Source organism: Dipodomys ordii, unplaced genomic scaffold (assembly GCF_000151885.1).
Source record: "Dipodomys ordii isolate 6190 unplaced genomic scaffold, Dord_2.0 Scaffold41, whole genome shotgun sequence".
Lineage (NCBI taxonomy): Eukaryota > Metazoa > Chordata > Mammalia > Rodentia > Heteromyidae > Dipodomys > Dipodomys ordii.
In genome coordinates, this window is record NW_012267257.1 from 5,710,313 (window position 1) to 5,730,579 (window position 20,267).

The window sequence follows — 20,267 nt, forward strand, 5'->3', positions numbered from 1 at the left end:
TACATGAAATAGCAATCCAGGATTTTTAAAATCTAAATTTTCTAGAAATGAATGCCATGTATATATAATGGATTTTGTTATCAATAAATAATGAATATCTTGGGAGATACATTTAATCTGATTAAACAATATGCAGTACATATGAATCAAAACATTAAAAGTGTCCTGAATATGTACCATATTTATGTTTTATATATCTGTTAAAAAGAAGTAAAAATAGTCAAGTGCGGGTCGATCATGCCTATTACCCTAGCTACTCAGGATATTGAGATCTGAGGATTGCAGTTTGAACCCAGTCCAAGCAGAAAAAGTCAGAAGTGGATCTGTGGTCATGTACTAGAGCACTAGCCTTGAGCACAAAAGCTCAGGGACAGCTCCCAGGTCCTGAGCTCAAATCCCAGGTCCAGCACACACACACAAAGAACTAAAAGCATGTAAGATTTATCTATTTTCAGTACCAAATTCACAAATATATATCAAGAAAATGAAAGAACATATATAGTTGTCAAAATGAAATTATTCAGAAACATGTCTGTAAATTTCGAATTCAGATAGATCCAATTCAGTAATCACCTTGTATGTAGCCTAAAGATGAAGAAGCTCAAACATTGATGATAACAGTGCTCAGGATAATCACTCATCAGCCTTGTTCTTAGATTACAAGTGCATTATATGTAAGTTATCACTGATCTTACTCTACAACATGTGGGGAAATAAGGATTCTTTCCACTTGGATGGAACTATGAAAGTCATTTCTCACACACACACACACACACACACACACACACATTTTTCTCTAACATAGTGTTAGTTTGAATTTACTCATTGTAATATTCTCTAATTAAGTGTGACTCTTTTGACTTATGTATTATCCAAGGAAACACTTTTCCACCACAACTGAATTTACTTTTTGAAAAAAGTCAGAATACATGAGCATCTATTTTTCAAAGTATAAGCAACTCATTGAAATGTTTAACTATCCTTAGCAAACTAAAATTGCTAACAGTGCTTTTATTTTTTAATTTACTTTCTTATTGGAGAGGCGATATACAGAGGGGCTACAATTACATGAGTCAGGAAATGAATACCTTTCCTTTCATATAATGTCTTCTGTTCCCTCATTCTCTCCCAGATGCTCCCTCCCATCACCACCCATAAGAAACCCACTGCTGCACTTTTTTTTACCTTTTTTCCCTCAAGTTCTGTTCCCCCCACCCCAATGAAAATGTACTCTTGACTATAGAATACATATGGTGAGAAAGAATCATCAAGGTCTAAACAAATGAAAGAAAAGAAGCCTCTTGTTACTATATCTTGGAGTTCGTTTCAGAAAGTATATTATTTTATGTAATTATGAAGAGGCACTTAGGCATTACACCTTTATGATTTTCTCTTAAGAGTATCCTCTTTGGGTCTTACTGTATGTGAGTATCTAGAATCTTATGTAATTGATTATATCCCAATGCATTTTAGATGTAATTCCCACATATCAGAGAGAACATGCACCATTTGTCTCTCTGAGCTTAACATGATTTGTCCTAGTTCAGTACATTTCCCTAAATAATGATATTAGTTTATTCTTTCTAATGGCTGTTTGAAGCTCCATTATATAGAGGTACCACATTTTTGGCTCCACTCATCTGTTGTGGGATATCTGGGCTGTTTCCATATCTTGGCTATTGTGAATAGTGCCACAGTGAACACAGATGTGCAGGTGTCTTTATCATATCCTGGCCCATGATGTTCAGATTAGATTCCCAGGAGTGGTAGGCTGGGTTGTGGGGAAGATATATATTTAGTTTTTGGAGGAGCCTCCAGATTGCTTTCCAGAGTGGATGTACTAGTTCACATTCCCACCAACAGTGCTATAGGGTTCCTTTTTCTTTACATCCACATCAGCATATGTTATTGTTCAAATTCACAATAGAGGAAACAGCCCAAAAATTCAAGGAACAATAAAAGATCTAGAATAGTCAAAACAATTCTAAGCAAAATAGCAATGTGTGTGGTATCAAAATACAAGAATTAGAATTCTAGTACAGAGAAGAGCTCCCTGAAGTGTGCAACCTGTATGTTCTTTGTCTTTTCTTCCTCTCATTCTTCTATTTGTTCTTGGTTATCCCCCATCAGCCAATTCTCTCATCATGTATTTGATAGTTTGATCCTTCTTAGTATCGACACAAACTTACCAAAGGATTGGATTATAGATGGATATAATTGCTCTTGAGTTATTTGATTTTTGTTGAACAATAATATTAAGAAGGAAGAACAAGAAGGTGTTACAGAGAGGAATATAGGTGTTAGGAGCATATCGTTTTGTATCTTAGATTTTTGTTGCACGTTATAATCTTGTGTAATTACTCAAAACGGGAGATATATTAATATTGATTATAATTCCTCTCCCCCAAATCTGAACCTTATCTAATAATGCTATTCTATTGTTCCTTAACTTTGTAGTCCATTAAGTACTTAAATTTGCACTTTGTGTATACTCTCAGACAGTAGAAAAATAAGATTTGTGGAAGATAACAGGGAAGATGGTAAGCATTGGTAAGTGTATAAAAATTCATAAAGTGACTGGTATTGAATGCACGCATGGTCATTTCTGGTTTCTAGGGCTTTTCTGAATTGTGCTTGTCACAATCCCTATGCTTTTCTGTGATGTAAGCTTCTGCTTTGTGCTTTGCTGGAAGGCTTGACTTATTTTAGGAAAGAAAACAACCTCAACTTCCCTGCCATCCTGAGGTGGAATATCTTTGAGCCAAGTCTTTTTTTATTGATAGAAACGAAGACAACACAAATGGGTGATAATTGGTCATGACTACTTTTTGAGCAACCATCAAGAAATGTTGTCCTTGGGTAGCATGGAAATGAACTCACAATCCAAATTACAGATACCCTTTAAAATTTAAAAAAAGAAGAAAGATGAAAAAATTCAGCAAAAACAAATGTTTAAGTGTAATAAAATTCCAAATGAATATATTGTTCCAAAAGTGTCTATAGGTCTGCAGGACCTCAGGAATACCCAAGAATATAAACCTTTTCCCACTTACTTCCTAGCAAGAAGTCTATAATGACACAAGTAAAGTGAAAATGAGGAAAGGAGATCGCACTGGGAGATGTGAAATTTCATTTTCAACCCAGAATAAAACATTTTAGAAAGATATTTTTGATTTGTCACTCATTTCTTCACACTTGCTGTGTATGTTGGCCCAATTATACCTGCATCAAATGTCAAGCTTGAGAGTGGTCAGGGCCAGGGAAGGATTGTTGCACAGCAAAGACAGAAGTGATTGTTTTGTAAAAGAGGTGAACTTCGTGACTGCCTTTGCCAGTGGCCCTTTTTTTCATGAAAGAGTTTCTTCTGTAAGTCTAATGACATGATTACAAGGTATTGAGCTTGAATTTTCCACAACTATAGTGGGGAGGGAAGACACAGCTGTGACCATGTCTGTGAAGAACTACACATAGAAACTGGGTTTCAGAAAACTATGTATTTTAAAGGGAAGAGAAGAAAATCCTGGGGGCAGGGAGTAAGCATTAAACACCTAACAATCAATTTAGAACATCCAGAGTTCTCAACACATCATGCTATAATTATCAGGGATTATATCATATTACTTGTTTTTTTAAAAGATTCATTTTTCATGTTGTGTTTCTTAGTTGTGTATTTTCATCTGATTCCCAAAATGTGAGTTTCATGAGAGTATATGTACAGCATTTAGATTCCTGACATAGAGTGGGCCTGTGATGTAAAAATATTTAGAGGATGAATGAGGTAACTTCTAAGCTGAGTTGTGAAACTAAAAAGTGTGACAACTAAAAGTCGGGTAAGATGTGGCAAGTGAGAAAGTGAGGCTTGCATTAAAAAAATTATGTGCACTCAGCTGTGCTTCTTCCCATTTCTGACAATCTGAGATTCTCTCCAGCTCGATGCAGAGCAAAGTAGGACCCTAAAATGTGAGCCTGAAAAACTAATCTTAAAGTAACATTTCCCCTGTGTTATGACATGAAAGATAATGATTATCTCACTTGGAGAATAATATATATGAGATTGATCCAGAATGTTACTTGTTGGTGTTTCCCTTTGAATGGACCATTATTCTTACAGGACACTAGAAAGAAGGCTTGAAACTCAGAAGAGAAAAAGAAATCTGCCCATATCTTCAAATTGATCATTGTGACATCAGATGTTTTCAGATTTAACAGTTTGGTTTGCAGTCCTTTCTTCTGCAAACGCAAGCTGCAATATGGCCGACATTGTGGTCTTTCCACTTACACAACAATTTAATATGCTTGGTTCAAGATGAAATACCAACTTCCGGCTGTAAAATTAAAGCAGCATTCAGCTCCTCTCAGCAAGAAAGCTACAGCTTGATAGATTCTATAAACTGGATTCTGAATTAGCCAAAGGAAAGGGTTGACATAGTTAGGAAACACAGTTGGACTTGTTAAAACAAGTGTTTCAGTGCACAGATGCCAAGTCTCCTTGGAGCTATGCTCTGGATCACTTTTCCCCTACTTAGCTATCAACTAAATATATTTTAGTTTTAGTTTCTTTTTTTAAGTTTCATCTTTAAAGCAATTTATATGAATGTCATTATCACAAGATACTTCAAAAATATTCTTTGGGGGAAGAAAGTATATTAAAATAGTTTCTTATTTTGTGAGTGCCACTTTAATCTGCCCAATAAGTATCTGACAGAGTAGCACAGACACACATGGATCATGTCACAAAGACTGAGATTCAAATGCTGTCATGTTGGACTCAACTATTTGAGGTTAAACGACATTGGAAAGTTTTACCTTGCCTGCAAGCATGAAGTAATGATAATAATACTTTGTAGGACAACTGTAAGGAGTAGATGGTTTTGTATGTCTATATGGCCTTCCCTCATTGTCTATAAGGATATGGGTTCCAGCACTCCAAGTGTAACAGAAGCTAATTGATACAAGGCAATAGTATCTGCATATAACTTACATTCACCTTCCCACATACTTAATCCATCTCATGAATACCTATTTTTTCAAGTATAATATAAACTTTATATAAATGGCAGTTACAGTGTTGGGCTTGAACTCTGGGCCTGGGCACTGTCCCTTGGCTCTTCAGCTCAAGGCAAGCACTCTAATACTCGAGCCCCTTCAGTTCAAGACCCTTGAATGAAAAAAAAAGCCATTACACTGTAAGACAAATAATAAATAGGAAGATAGAAAAATAAGAAATATAAAAACAATATGATAAGTTATCCTTACAAATGAGTTTATTCAATTGTCCTTTATTCTATCTTATGGGCTTTTAAAATTTTAGATGACTGTTTCTGTTTGTAGATGGTTGTAGATTGTTGCCGGATTTTTTTGTTGTTGTTTATGTATTCTAGTCTTATGTCTTGAACTTAGGGCTTGAGGACTGCCCTGAGCTTCCTTGCTCTAGGCTAATGATCTGCCACGAGTCACACCTCCACTTCTGACTTTTTAAGTGGTTAATTGAAGAATCTCATAGATTATCCTAGTCAGGCTAGCTTCAAACCATTTTCCTTGGAGCTCAGCTTTTTGAGTATCTATGATTACAAGCATGAGCTACTACTGCCCAGATTTTTTATTGTTTTATTAGTGTCCATACACAGGAAAAAACATGCTAACTATTTATTGTTTCTTATTAAACAAAGATTTAAGTATGTTATTGGTCCATGATGTATAGGTACATCAGAACCACTTCATTCATTGACTGATTTATTCATGGCTCCTCAAACAATCCTATGTTGAGTAATTCAAAGTGTTAGTGACTGTAGAAGATAATGGTAATACACAGAGGAATGAAGAAAAGTATTATTTTGCCCCAATCCAATGTATAGTTTAGTTAAAGGAGTCAGACCATAACCAAGAAAGTGAATTAATAATGTCATTGCAGAGATGAATGCATTGTAAAAGCTATAAAAACATTTCTACATAAGAAGTCTCTATGGGTAGAAATAGATCATTCTTATCTGGTCTAGGTACCCATAATCTACTTCATGGAGTAAACTGTTTCATGGACAATAACCATGTTGTTGAAGATATTGTTCATAATATTTTGAAGATGCTTATTCTGACAATTCAAGAGAATTTCTTCTTATGTGTGTTAAGAGTAATAGAGATTATCCTAAGATATTGGCTTTCTTTTTATCATTTAGTGAAAAGTAGAAAACGTGCCTTTATTATGTATCAGAATGAAGTTGACACGTGTTGACCTTTTCATTTCCTATTCTGTCCTTATCATCATCTGTGGATTCAAATTTGGCTGCGGTCTACTCCATTTTCCTATGAAAGTTGAAAGGTGCTGTTTCCTTTTGTGCTATCTACATTAATACTAATAGTATTTGTATTTTTCTATTCTTAATCTATATTATACTTTGTTACAGATATCTATATTATCCACAGATAATCTCCATATAGATAGCTGGTATATGTTTTTATATTATAAATAGCATTAAAATATCTAAAGAGAGCCCATCCTGTGAATTCCATCATATCTATAAAATTGAATATCATTTATGACCCCTAAATGCTATTAAGTTGTTATATACATAAATACATATTGATGAGCAGAAAGATTTTAAGCCTTTTTAATCAGAGCTTGATAACAGTATATTCAAAACTATTTATAAACATTTATTCTTAGAGTGAAAGAAGCAGTTTGGAATCATTACAAGTGAAATGTAGCATTTCATTTTTAAGCCAGAAAAGTATTTTCAATGTTTAATCTTAATGTTTTCCTCCTGAAAATGTTGCTGCTGATGTATGTTAATTCTGAGTCTATTGTCCTTATTAACTGACTAATCACAGGCAGAGATGTAGATTCTAGACCATTTTTACCACCAGCTACCCAGTTTGTACAGCAGCACCTAAAATTCATGCATGTCTAGGCAAATAATCAAGTTGTGGGCCTATCATGATTATTAAACTGACCATGCAATGTAATGAGCTGACAGTGTTTCCGGTTGTGATTGCTGGAAAATCAAAGCCCTGCAGTAATATAGCTTACAGGAAGAATTAATTGAAATTTCAAATGATATTTATTTTCTTCTTTTTCTGAGAGATTCTTAATCAAACTAGTAGGGGCAGGAAGATAAAGAAAATCTCTGTTTTCTGCTTAGTTGCACTGGGAACCTAAAAACATAAAATTGCACTGAAAGAAAATAATGTCCATTATTTTGGTTTGTGAATGATAAAAGAAATGTTATACTTTAATCTGAACATCAACATGATTTTAAATGGAATGTATCTAAACACTGAAATAAATTTAATTGGATTTCAAAAGCATAAACTGAACGCATACTATGTGTGTTTTATATACTCAAATGCAGGCAATGATATACAAGTTTATGCTTATTCTAAATATTATTATATTCTTAATATCATTATTGATACATTAAGTGTTATAGATTAAGTGAGATACAGAAAAGAGAGATATACATGTGTCAACTCGTATGTTTAATTTAAATAATTAATTTTACTTATAGAACCAAATTTATAGCTGTGATATTATTATAGTTAATTTTCCCATATATGGGTCAAATCTTGGTCTAAAATATTAATGTGTTAGTTCCTAAGTCACATATTCATTATGATCTGGTTAAAATGGTTTGACAAACATTTTGAGATTTATATAGGTGTTAAAGAGAAAGCATTAATGTATAGGTTATGGCCAAAACCTTCTTGATGTATAGCTTAGTGTTCCCATTAATATTCTCTGTAGCATTATGGGAAGAGATTATGGATGGGAATATTACTTAATCTGAAACTTTGTTGGAAACTGATATTTATATTTTCAGGGGACCATACAAAAGAAGGTTTAGGAGAATGACCAAAGCAGTCTTTGTAAGAAAGGAATTACTGGCTGAAAGAATTAGTGTTTAGATCTATAAGGAAAACTGACATGAGTAATCAATCTTGATGTTTCATATATAGAAACAGTATGAAACACATGGTTGGTGGTAAGTATATGATAATTCTGACATGAAGCTTTTGAGATTAGGATGAGAGTCCTCCTGACTGGACACGTGCAATGATATTATGATAGGTTGTGGAAATTCAGTTTAAGAATCTGAAATTACTTCCAAAGATAAGTGCATTCAGCAGTGAATTTTTATGAAACATTAACTCGTTTGGGGGAAGACTTATAAAGACAATTCTTTGGCTATGAAAAATTGTCTACTATATTTAGCTGTAAAATCAACTAAAGAAAGATTGTGCAGCATAAATTTTCTTCTCACTATTCACTAAGTGTAATTTGAATTCATATTTTAGTGTGTTTCCAAGATATTTGTAGCGCATTTTGAGTAACCCAATAACAAAAAAATTGTTTACTCTTATATTAGTATTGGCAAGGTAATTTCAATGCTCTTAAAATAAATCAAACAATCCTGTCAATGTAACTCCAAAATGGCTTTCAGTGCTCTGTTAGGTATTATACTGGAATAGATAATAATGAATGTCCATTAACTTTATATACCTATTTTTCAATTCCATATATATGTGTATATATATCACAAATTCATTTTAGAGATATATAACAATGCTATTTGCCATGTCGTGAGCATAGTTTCTGCAGTTTTCTTTCCCACAAACACCTTTGTTTGTTAAAACAATTCATGTATGATGAAATTTCACATTCCATACTTACATATGGCTTATTTCTAACATTCCTTCATTCACAAGGTACAGATTAAGAACACATATTCTTAGCCTACGAGCATTCAAATACATTTCTGTCAGCAAAATTTCTCAAATCAAACTTCCTGTCCTATGCAATTTCCACATTGGTTATTGCTTATTAATACTAACATAAAATTTATGTCCCCATTTTCTCAGTTTTTTCTATGTCTAATAGTCATGGAGTATTTAACATTTTTATCATTCTTAATTAGAAAGAATTACCTGACATTTGAATGGAAAAGAGAAAACATGGGGGTTTAGAAAAGCATGTCTAATGTGTTTAAATAGATTTATCTCATTAACAAAGTGATTAGCATTCATTTTACAATGTTCCAAGAAGATAATCCAAAAGACTACATAATTAAAGCAAATGTCCCAAAGAGTTTTATTATAATTGCTTTGATATCTAAAGCACAATTTTGAGCTTCTGGTATAAAGATCATCCAAAGACACTATTTTCCATCTTGAATCTTAGAGTAAGATTAATAATGATAGGAGATGAAAGCATGTCCCTACCAAACCACAGTCATACTACCTCTTGTTCAGGAGGTTGGCTACTGGAAACTAGTATGTAAACACAATGAAAATTGTAAACATTTACAATGCTTCAAAAATATTTCTGCCAGCCAAGCTCTATATTTTAAAATATAGAAGACAGAATTATCAGGCCCAAATGTCAATAAGAAAGATATCGACAAATCCTAGACAGCAAAGTTAGTTATACATATGGGTGCATAACCCAGTAATTGGTACTGGTGTAGTCATATGTAAAAGTTACCATTTTTGCATTTATTTTGTTTTCATCCTTACATCCTCCAACTGCTCTTTTATTGTCAGTTGACATGTGAAGTTCCTCTGTTTCTTCATCTTTCTATTTAAGATTTCTGCAAATGATAGCAATAGTGATGGGGAGAAAATAAAGATTTATGTTAATAAATAACCATTGCCCCAATATATTTTAATATTTTGCCAGTATTCAACAAAAGCAAAGATGCCTTTATAATTTCAGTGGATCCTCCTTCAAAAATATGTTTGTATCTTATACATGAAAGGAATATATGAATATAAGTTTCTTGCCTTGGCATGGAATTTTATTTTATTTTTCAAGATTTACTTTTAATCGTTGTAAGTGGTTTAAGATGTAAGATTCATTCTATTTAGGCTCCTTTGGGAAGATCAGAGAATGGATATGTCCTGGAAAGTGTTCTTTAAAATTTGTACCTGCTTAGTAATCAAATGCTAACTGAATATTTGTGAATATTAGGAAATTGTTATTTTTCATGTGCTAATGATATCACAGAGATTTTTACTAATCACTTAATACTGTTTTGAGGTGGAGTAATATGGCTGAAATGTATATCCAAATAATAAAAGAAAGGAAAGGAAAGTGTACAGAGGAAAACAGTCAGATATAATAATGTATTTTATAATGGTCTATCTTTTGTGTATTTATAATTTCCCACAATAAAGAAATTAACAATAATATAAAATAAGAGGAGTGCAGAAAAATAAGCATTTTTAATGTTCTATTTTTTAAACAGTTGATCCTTCTTCTTCCTTCATAGACACAGACATTTTGGTTGATTTACTATCTGGTGAAGGTGGACTCCACCATTTTTTGAACATTTGGACATTTTTTGAAAGGATGCAATCACTCCTCATTTAAGCTTTTGAAGAATGAGTGCATTTCTTTCTCTGTAATGAGCATCCGACCATTTTCAATGGTACCCTACTGGTATCTTTTTATCATCTAACTAAATGAGCTGGAGAAGGTTTTTTTATATACAAGATAATCTTAAGATTGGATACACATTCATAGGTTTAATTCACTTCCATTTGCTTAAAAATCAAAGGATGAAAACAATTTATTTGTAGTTTTCATATTTCCATTGTTTTCAGATTTTGTTACTGGTTAAGTTAAAGACTACTATTTGTAAGGTGGGAAGGGTGTATAATGAAGGGATTGACATTTGTCCTTTTCTTAAAATTAGCAAACCATTAAAAATACAACAAAAACGCTTTTCTTACCTCAGGACAAAAACACACAATGGTAAGATTTCACTGTTGGATTTCTGTCTTAACCCATAATTTCAAAATTATGCTTTTCTCCAAATTTAATGTATTTTGAGTAAGATAATATAAGAAAAAGTATTACTTAGTATATAGTATCATCCATATGCATCCACTGCACTACATATGCAGTTTACCTCTATCAACTCATTCTACTGACCAAAGCAGGAAATTACTGATGTGAATTATTTCTTATAATCAATTTATTCTTAAATCTATCAAAAAATAATTATATTTAGAAATTCATGATCATTTTTATGATTGTAATTATTGCCTTTAATATGCTCATTAGTTCTCACATAGACTGATATTTCTTAGGGTGTAAAACAGTGAACAGATATTTACCTTCATTTGATTAATTGGCTGGTATGGGCAGGTTTAGTTGATGGCTGTTAATATAGTTACTTTATTTGCATAATAAATTGTTGCTGGTAAATGCCAGAAAAACATATTTCCAACTGGAATGTCAACCTATACCTTGGAATACTCAGAAGCAGAAAATGAGTACTCCATAAAGAGACTATTAGTTAGAGACTATTAGTTTCTTACTTCATGGTCTCTCAATAGCTACTCACATACTAAATTTCTAGAATGCATTATTGTCTATAAAGACAGTGGAAGAGAAGAAAAGGTAGAGTCCTTTAACAGAATGTATTGACTAACCATCTACACCAAAACAAAGTTACAGATATAAGTATGTATGGGTCAGGCACCTTCTAATTGAATGTACCTAAATGAATTGCAGGCTACATAGAAAAGAAGAGTTGAAAAAAAGGAACCCTAATAGAAATGTCAGAGATAGATTTATTTTGGCCCCTGAAGGCCAGGAGCCTTCTCAGTGGACTAAGATGCTTAACATGCAGACATACTTAAACTTTCCAAGATGTCCATTTCTTACTTTAAAACTGTTCATAATAGTGTTAGGCTTCTTTCCTATGTACAGTCTGATAACAACAACAACAAAAAGTACACCTACTGAGTGGAGTTCCCCGGCTGGATCATGAGCAATCATCTCTAGACTACAGACCAACTTAAACTATTAGCACAGGTTTTCTGAGGAACACAATGGAAGTTTACCAGTTTGTGGGCACACCACGAACATTATTTCTGAAGTATCATTAGAGAGAAGTAAATAGCTTGATTTAAGGAAATGTCATGAAAGGAAATTCTCTGATGTCAGCACTTGCTTAATTTTTCCCCTCAAACAACCTTTTATGTTCACCCATAGAATGAATGCCTTCAGTGTTTTATGTCTAGGTTCAAAATCTTAAATGCCTCACTTCCTTTGATGTTCTTTTGAAGCTTCACATTATGGTAGTTGTTGGGAGAGACTGCTTTCGTTCTCAGTGTGACAACTTTATTCAGGGAAAATCCCTGTTTCTCATTTGTACATTTAATATCAAAACATCTTTAGTTTGACTGCTAAGACCTTCCCTCTCAGGTTGTCTTACAAATTATATATATATATATATATATACATATATATATATATATATATTCTCGTATTGTAAACAGTTGTGAGAGAAATCACCTTTTAGAGAAGGATAGAAGTTGACTACCTTTCCCACCCATAACAAGAGATGTTCCCTAAAAAGTATTTTACCTTCAGATCCTGCCTGAAGAACCTTGAAATAACACTGTAGAAATGACCAGGCTTCCGAAGAATGGTATTCCATTCATATACCTAGGCAACCTCGTATGATTCTGTTCTTTCACATTCTGCCCCCCAAAACCTCTTTCCTGAACTTGCACTCATACTATTTCATCCTAACATCCTCTTCCCCTCTCCTTTCTATCTGCATGGCCTAGGGCATGCAACTCCTATACTTGTTTCAATTCTTATGCAAGGCCATGCCTGTCACACAAGATGTTCAGAACTATGTATACTGTGATGAATCATGTGTTATTTAAGGTTTTTGAAAGTCAATAGCAGAAAATTTAGGTTTGAAATTATTCTGAAGCTTTAAAAAATATTATGATTGAATTCCCAATGGAGTGCCAGTTCTCAAGCAAGATAAATGTTATTCCTTGGTCTTGCATTCCCCATAATTTCCTTCAAGATTCTGGCTTCAGGGAAATTATTCCTTGACTTGAACAACTATTTTCCTTTAATGTCTTCTTTCTTCTTTCCATTTTATTACCAGTTTGTGGACACACACAAACATTGTTCTGAAGTATCATTAGAGAGAAACAAATGGCTTGATGTAAGGAAATATCATGAAATGAAATTTTCTCTGATGTCAGCTCTTGCTTAACTTTTTTTTCCCCGAAAACAACCTTTTATGTTCACCCATAGAACAGATGCCTTTAATATTTCATGTCTAGGTTCAAATCACTCCTAAATAAAGAAACTTGCTTTAGGTGTAAATCTTACAGTTTCAAGCATTCATTCCATGCACAAAAAGTCATTCCTGAGCACTTGTTACATAGGAATTTGTTAAAATGCAGGTTCCTACTTTATATCTTCTGAATTTTAATCTTGTATTTAAAATGACCCCCAGGTGATTCTATGCATAAAAGCTAGACAAAATCTTCACTAAACAGTTCAATTTGAATGTGTTCATCATTTATTTTTATATTAAAGAAAATAGGTATTTTATCAATAATTTATTATATTTGCACTGTGACATGTAAGAATGTGTTTGTGAGAGGAAGAGGTGCAGTAGGCTGAAACATTTGGAAGACAAACAATAAACTTCTCTTTCCTGTTGATTTCCCTCATAAACCTTAATTTATTTCTTTTTCTTCCATTCTATTTTCAAATTACTCCTAAATAAAGAAACTTGCTAGAAAATATATTTTCTGCGGAAACTATTGTTTTTTTTTTTCCATTTTATGCAAGTATATTAAGCCACCAAGGAAAACAGCTGTCAAGATATCACTTCAAAAAAAATGAGGTATCTAAGAGTTGAAATCATTTGATGAATTTTTTAAAAGCCTGGCTGCTTTTTAAAGACATTTATAATTAAAGGTGTTTGATTAACTTTTAAAGATTTGAGCGCTGATTTAAAATAAAAAGGAAAAATACGAAATAATCTGGCTGGATTTTAAAGTTGGATAGAAGCAAGAAAACTGTGGTTTTTTCTTTCTTAGCTTTAATATTTTTATGTGACTTTTATCCCAATCACATACAGATTTAAATCTTCTGTGTTTAACATATGTGTTAACATGAGGCTAGAAGTGTTTTTTTCTAACCAGTAGTTATCCTCAGATAAAGTCTATCAAGTAATTTAATATGCCAAAGGTAAGTAGTGTAACTATAGATTAAGTATAATTTTATAAGCATGAGACTACTTAAAGAAACACAAAGGAACTGAAGAACAAGAAATCACCTAAATTCCTAAACATGTTTATAATCAAGTTAAACAAAGTAGGAGACATCGTAACTTCTAGAAAATAAGGCCAAAGCTGCTTCTCAAAAACAAATACAAAAAATGTGGGTCTTAGGAATATTGATGGAAAATTTGTATGATCTGGAATAAGATATTCTGTTTTATATTTATTGACTCACTTGGTCCATATTTTACAACCAAACATTATCTATATAAGTCTATGGTAAGTGGTAAATATTGCAAACATGATGTCCATACTTAGCTTTAATCACTTTATGATTTGTATAGAGAAATATATGCAAGTAAGTTCAACAATGCACAGTAGGAGCTAAGATGCAAGGCCGTCAAAGTAGAAAATGAGCACAAAGACAATCCTCCTGGGACAGTTTTTAAAAATGGCCTCACAGTGCTGTGCGGCCATCTTACTTATGACTCAGTATAAGGAACTGGCATGGTTTGCTTATGAGAAAATTATTTATGAGGACAACTTACAAGGCTGCTTGATATATGACGCATTACTTTTCCCTTAGCTCTGTCAGGGTAAGCCCAGATCACACAGAATTTAAAGGAGACAAGAAAGAGTAGAAAGAGAAATGGAAAGAAACTAATACTTTTTAAGGACCCAAAATATCCTAGACTGTTGCAAGGCTTTCATAGGCACTATTCTAGTTATCCACATGACAACTTCACCAATATGCAGCTGGTCCGAGGTGAGACTTCTAGATCAATATTCAGAGCCCCAGGTGAGCTCTCCAATTTATGTTTTAGTAGAAATGATTAAACCTGCAGGGATAGGAAAGATTTTCTATAAAGGTGCTAAGGTGACATGACCAGAAAATCACAAATAATAGTTAACATAAATAGAAGAGAGGACAAGTAACTGTAAATTGGACCATATGTATTTGTATTGAAATGACCAGTTATAACTTTAGAGAAAGGCACTTTCTTGTTGTGCCTTTCTCTCTCTCTCTCTCTCTCTGTCTCTCTCTCTATATATACATATATACATATATATGTTTATGTATGTATATGTATACGTATATGTATATGTATACATGTACGTATACATATACATACATATACATATATTATGTATATGTATAAGTCTATGGTAAGTGGTAAATATTGCAAACATGATGGCCATATATATATGTATATGTATGTATATGTATACGTACATGTATACATATACATACACACTTATACATATATACATATACATACATATATGTTCACATATACATATTGTGCGTGCTTATAATCACTCTTTTATAATATCCATTATGAGAAAATTATACAAAACACTAAATGTATAAACACAACAGATACCACATAATCAATATTTATTTTATAATCTGTGGTATGTAAAATGCTTTAAAGTCAAATCAAATTCATTTAACACCAAGAATACTTCCAGAAGTTGAGTTTGATATGTAAATTATTTAAGGCAGATATTACTATCTCCATTGCCACCCAGATGCAATATTTTTTGTCCACTGCAATGAATATGTAAAAAATACAAGTACAAATATGGCAGGAAAATCAAATTTGAGTATTTGCTTGAATGATGCTAAGGACACTGTATTAGGAACCCAAGAAATTTCTCTGAAATGTGAAATTCTGTGGCACAGTATTGGATATAAAGAAGGAATCATCATGCTTAGGTTACAATGAGAAATTGTGGACAGGTTTTACCAAGAACTGTAGAAACTTGAGATGAACATACTAGAGATTTCTGCCACAAGTTTCTGATAAACTCTGTCAATGTCAAGCTGTTTTGGAGGTCAGGAAAATACTTCTGAGTTGTAAAATGCTTGAAGCTATTTGCTTTACCTTGTAAAATAACTGCTTATATAGGTGACAGCAAAGTCAAGTGAACTTCAATGTTTACAATCAGGGTTAATGAATATCAGTAAAAATAGCACTGGGCAGAGATGATATATCACATACCTATGATTATTGAAAGTAGACATAGTGTGGTAGGCCAAATCCAATCCCCCAGGCCTCATGGTTTCTGATGCCAAAATTGAGAAAACAGGTGTGTGTGTGTGTGTGTGTGTGTGTGTTTATGTGCCTTTGACAGGGTAAACTACTGACAGTTTCTTCTTAGCCAAGTGAAATAGCTTGTTAGACGTTTCAAAAAGTCACTGTAAATCTGGGCATCAGGGAATCATGCCTGAATTCCTACCTACTCAAGAGGCTTTGATCTGAAGATCATGGTTCAAAGCCAGCAAAGGACAAGAAAATCTGTATGTTTCTTATCTCCAGTTAACCACCAAAAAGCTAGAAGGAGAGATATGGCTCAAGTGGTAGATTGCCAGCCTTGAGTGAAAAAGCCACGGGACAATAACCATGCATATCCACTACTAGCACAAAGCACTGTAAAGGAAACTGAAAAAACACTTGAACAAATGGAATTTAATATATACACGTCTCATTATTCACACATTTAATTGTATTGTGAAATGTTTGTCGATTTGGTGATTATAATATAATATATTGGTTAATGAGCATACAACTAAGCAAATTTGCACTAAGGTTCTTACAGAAGTGAATACACTACTACAAAATTCCTAGCTCAACTTTTCAAAAATGTGAACAAAGAAAAGTAAAAAGATCAGAATAAACTGGTTCTAGAAAATATGCAATGGTACTCTTTTGAAAGCTTATATCTGTAAGCTGCACTTAGTTTTCTCCATAAATTCTATTTTATATCTTTTGTGAATACTGCCTGGGCACCCAAAACTCATTTTAATTCTAAGTGCATATCTCTATTGAAAAAGAAAAAAAAAGTGAAAGATTTATACAATATGAAGGACAAAGGGTGAGCCAATGAAACCGTTCAGTGATAGTCACAAGACACTATGCTGGAAATTAACTTTACAACTTGGGGGGAGCACAGGAGGGGTAGAGGGAACACGGGAGAAAGTGGGGAAGGGGGAGGGGGTAAAACTGTCTGAAAAGAAATGTACTAATTACCTTACTTATGTAACTGTAACCACTCTGTGTATCACCTTTAAAGTAACATTTCTTAAAGGAAAGAAAAAAATTCCAAAAACTCTAATATTTCATTATAACTTCACAAAAGCCTTAGAAATATATATTATACTGCTTAAAGAAATACAGGAAACATTTGGCAAGTATCATTAAAACACAGAGCTATCTAGCAAGAGATATTCTATTATCTAAATCTTAAGATTTTAAGTATAGAACTTCCTGTTAATCTTGAGTTTGCATACTATCATTTGCATATTTAAAGACTGTTACATCATTTTGCTTGGGCTCAGGATTTCTGTAAAAGGCACTGTTGGGGATAAAATAATACAAATGAATCATTACTGTCTTCAAATAATCTTAAACCAGAGAGCAAGATACAACTAGTACTGAGGAGACAATTTGAAAATATAAAAATCCCGGGCTGGCAAGGTGGCTCAGTGGTAGAATGCTTGCCTTGCATGCATGAGGCTCTGGGTTCGATTCCTCAGCACCACATAAGCAAAAAAAGCCGGAACTTCGGCTGAAGCTCAAGTGGTAGAGTGCTAGCCTTCAGCTGAAGAGCTGAGGGACAGTGCCCAGGCCCAGAGTTCAGGCCTCACAACTGACCAAAAAAAAAAAAATATATATATATATATATATATATATCCTTTAATATGTGTATATAATTTCTACTCAACAAAGTAAGTTTAGAAAAATATGAATTTAGATATTTAATTATTGTTTTGCTGTTTTTGTAAGGGAACTATAAATTTTAGAAATTATTTTACCATTTTTAAATTGGTAATGTTCAATATAATTTCTTAAGCATTTCCAAGTTTAAAATTTCCAAGCCTGGAGGAATTTGATTTAGTTCATAAAACTTAAAAAATTGAGCTGGAAAAATTATATCTTGTAGATTTTAGTTAGCAAAAAAAAGGAAATCCAAATTAGAAATGTTCATTTACTATATTTTGAGAATGTAAATTTCACCAAAGAACTCTTCTTAGATGTTAATATAGTGCTTTTTTACGTTTGACTTATAATTTCCTTCATTCTGATCTCAGTGGCAATATATAGACTATATTTATCTGAGCCTCTTTTCCAGTTTTGCATGGTCATAGATCTTTTCATTGCCAATGTTTGGACTTATGTTCTTTTCTTTCTATATCATACCATCTGCTTTTTGCTCTCCAGAATTCAGGAAATCGTCTGTCTGATTATAACCCTTCCTTTTTGGAACTCCCGTGTGGATTTTAAAGTTTCCTTTAATTCATCTCTTTTAGTTCCTGCTATTTCAGACTGATTGGAGTGGGAGAGGAAGAATATATGTCTTCCTTCCTAAACCTGAAATCTTAAATGCTCAAAAAATGAATATTCTTTTCTTCAATTGGTACTGACAATTGAAGACATTTAATTGTCATGTTGCTAAACGCTGGGATTTTCCACATGATAAGGTGTCATTAATGATAAAATGCCTGAACATATTGCAAAACAATAGCCATTCTTTTTCTTTTTTAATAGAGATTTGCCTGCTGACCAAGGGACGCCGCACTGCCAGTGTCCGTGCTGATACGTACTGTCGTCTTTATTCCCTTTCTGTGGACAATTTCAATGAGGTCCTAGAAGAATACCCAATGATGAGGAGAGCTTTCGAGACAGTTGCCATTGACCGACTAGATCGAATAGGTACTGTTCAGTTTTTAACTTCCTTCAAATCCAATATGGTTCGAATCTACTGTCCATAGTGATATAAATATATAATTGCCACTCTCCAATATTAGCTCATGCCTTCCTTGTTAGTTTGTGCAGAACTACCACTTAATTGTAGTCATACTTCTAGAAAGATCTGAGGTCCTATCAAGCTTTTGTAAGTATTCTGGTTTTATTTATTTATGTCTGTTTTTATCAGCTGCACAGTCTGAAACTCCAAATGATGATGCCAAAACGGTTTGAATCTTCAGGTAAAAAAAGCACTGATACAAATTCTAAATAGCATTAACATAGAATTAAAATATAATAGCATGAGTCTGTATTACAAATCAAATTTTCTCATATGGCACATTTTTCATGTTTAAGGTTCAACTTTATATTTCATCTTTCTGTTAACAAATTGAAAATGTGTACATTTAAATTGGTCTCAGTAGAAATGTAATGAAATACTTGTAATACAGACTCCAGTAGAAAGCACCTGGAATAGAAGAGTCCCACATAGATGTTTTCCTTTGCAAACATCAATGTTTCTTAACTTCCCCAAAATATATATTAGACCTCATTAGTTTTGCTAGTTTGAAGATTTGTATAAATGCCAGTAAAATTAGATCAAATTGGCTTGCTACTAAGTTCCCTAGATATCCTGAAAAATTCTGTGTCATAATGCCAATTGCATTCATTTTCCAAAACTAACTCTTTACTCACCCTACTCCTCTCTGCCCCTTTTCTCAGCTTAGTTCTAACCTTTGTCATATCTCAGTTAAATATCATTCCCAGAAAAACCTACTCTGAATTCCCACCCCCTGCTAGGCCTTACCTATATTCTAGTTTCTGTAAGCTAGCACCGCCTTCATATAGCAATTGCTCTAGGGATATTATGCCTTATGAATGAATAGATGAAAGGTAATAGTTAATTTACTATTGCATTCAAAGTACCTTGTACACAGTGCTCTTGTGTTGAAGAAGAGGAGGGAGGAAAGGAGGAGAGAATAAGTGGATTCTAAGGAAATGGGGGCTGAGATCAGTCAGAAGTAAACATAAAGTTACTGAGTTGTTCTCTTGTTATTAAAGGGAAGGTATTTGATGTATGATTAAGTCAGAGTTTTTCTGTACCTCCCATCTTTCTCCTCTATACTATAGAACCATAGACTGGGGGAAGATTATGAAATTAGGAGAAGTAAAGGTAGTAAAGGGATGTTACCATTGCTTATTGAGAACATACAAGAGTCCAGTTGTTGGAGGCTCATGCCTGTAATCTTAGCTATTCCAGAAGCTGAGATCTGAGGGTTGCAGGCCAAAGCCAGCCTGGGCAGGAAACTCCATGAGACTCTTATCTCCAATAAACTACTCAAAAAAGCCAGAAGTAGTGTTGTGGCTCAAGTGTGGCTCAAGTAGAGTACTCACCTTGAGCTAAAGAAGCTCAGGGATGGCGCCCAGGCCCAAAGTTCAAGCCTCAGGAGAGCAAAAAAAAAAAAAAAAAAA

The 20,267-nt window shown here is 33.3% G+C and overlaps 1 protein-coding gene across 1 annotated transcript in view; it reads left to right on the forward strand.

Annotated features, from left to right (window-relative positions):
- The window catches only part of Hcn1 (hyperpolarization activated cyclic nucleotide gated potassium channel 1), a 285,400-nt gene that overhangs the window by 262,001 nt on the left and 3,132 nt on the right, over positions 1-20,267 (forward strand). The window contains exon 7 of the mRNA XM_013018567.1: positions 18,597-18,761. Coding sequence (XP_012874021.1) covers positions 18,597-18,761 — 165 coding nt within the window. The remainder of the gene's footprint in view (positions 1-18,596; positions 18,762-20,267) is intronic.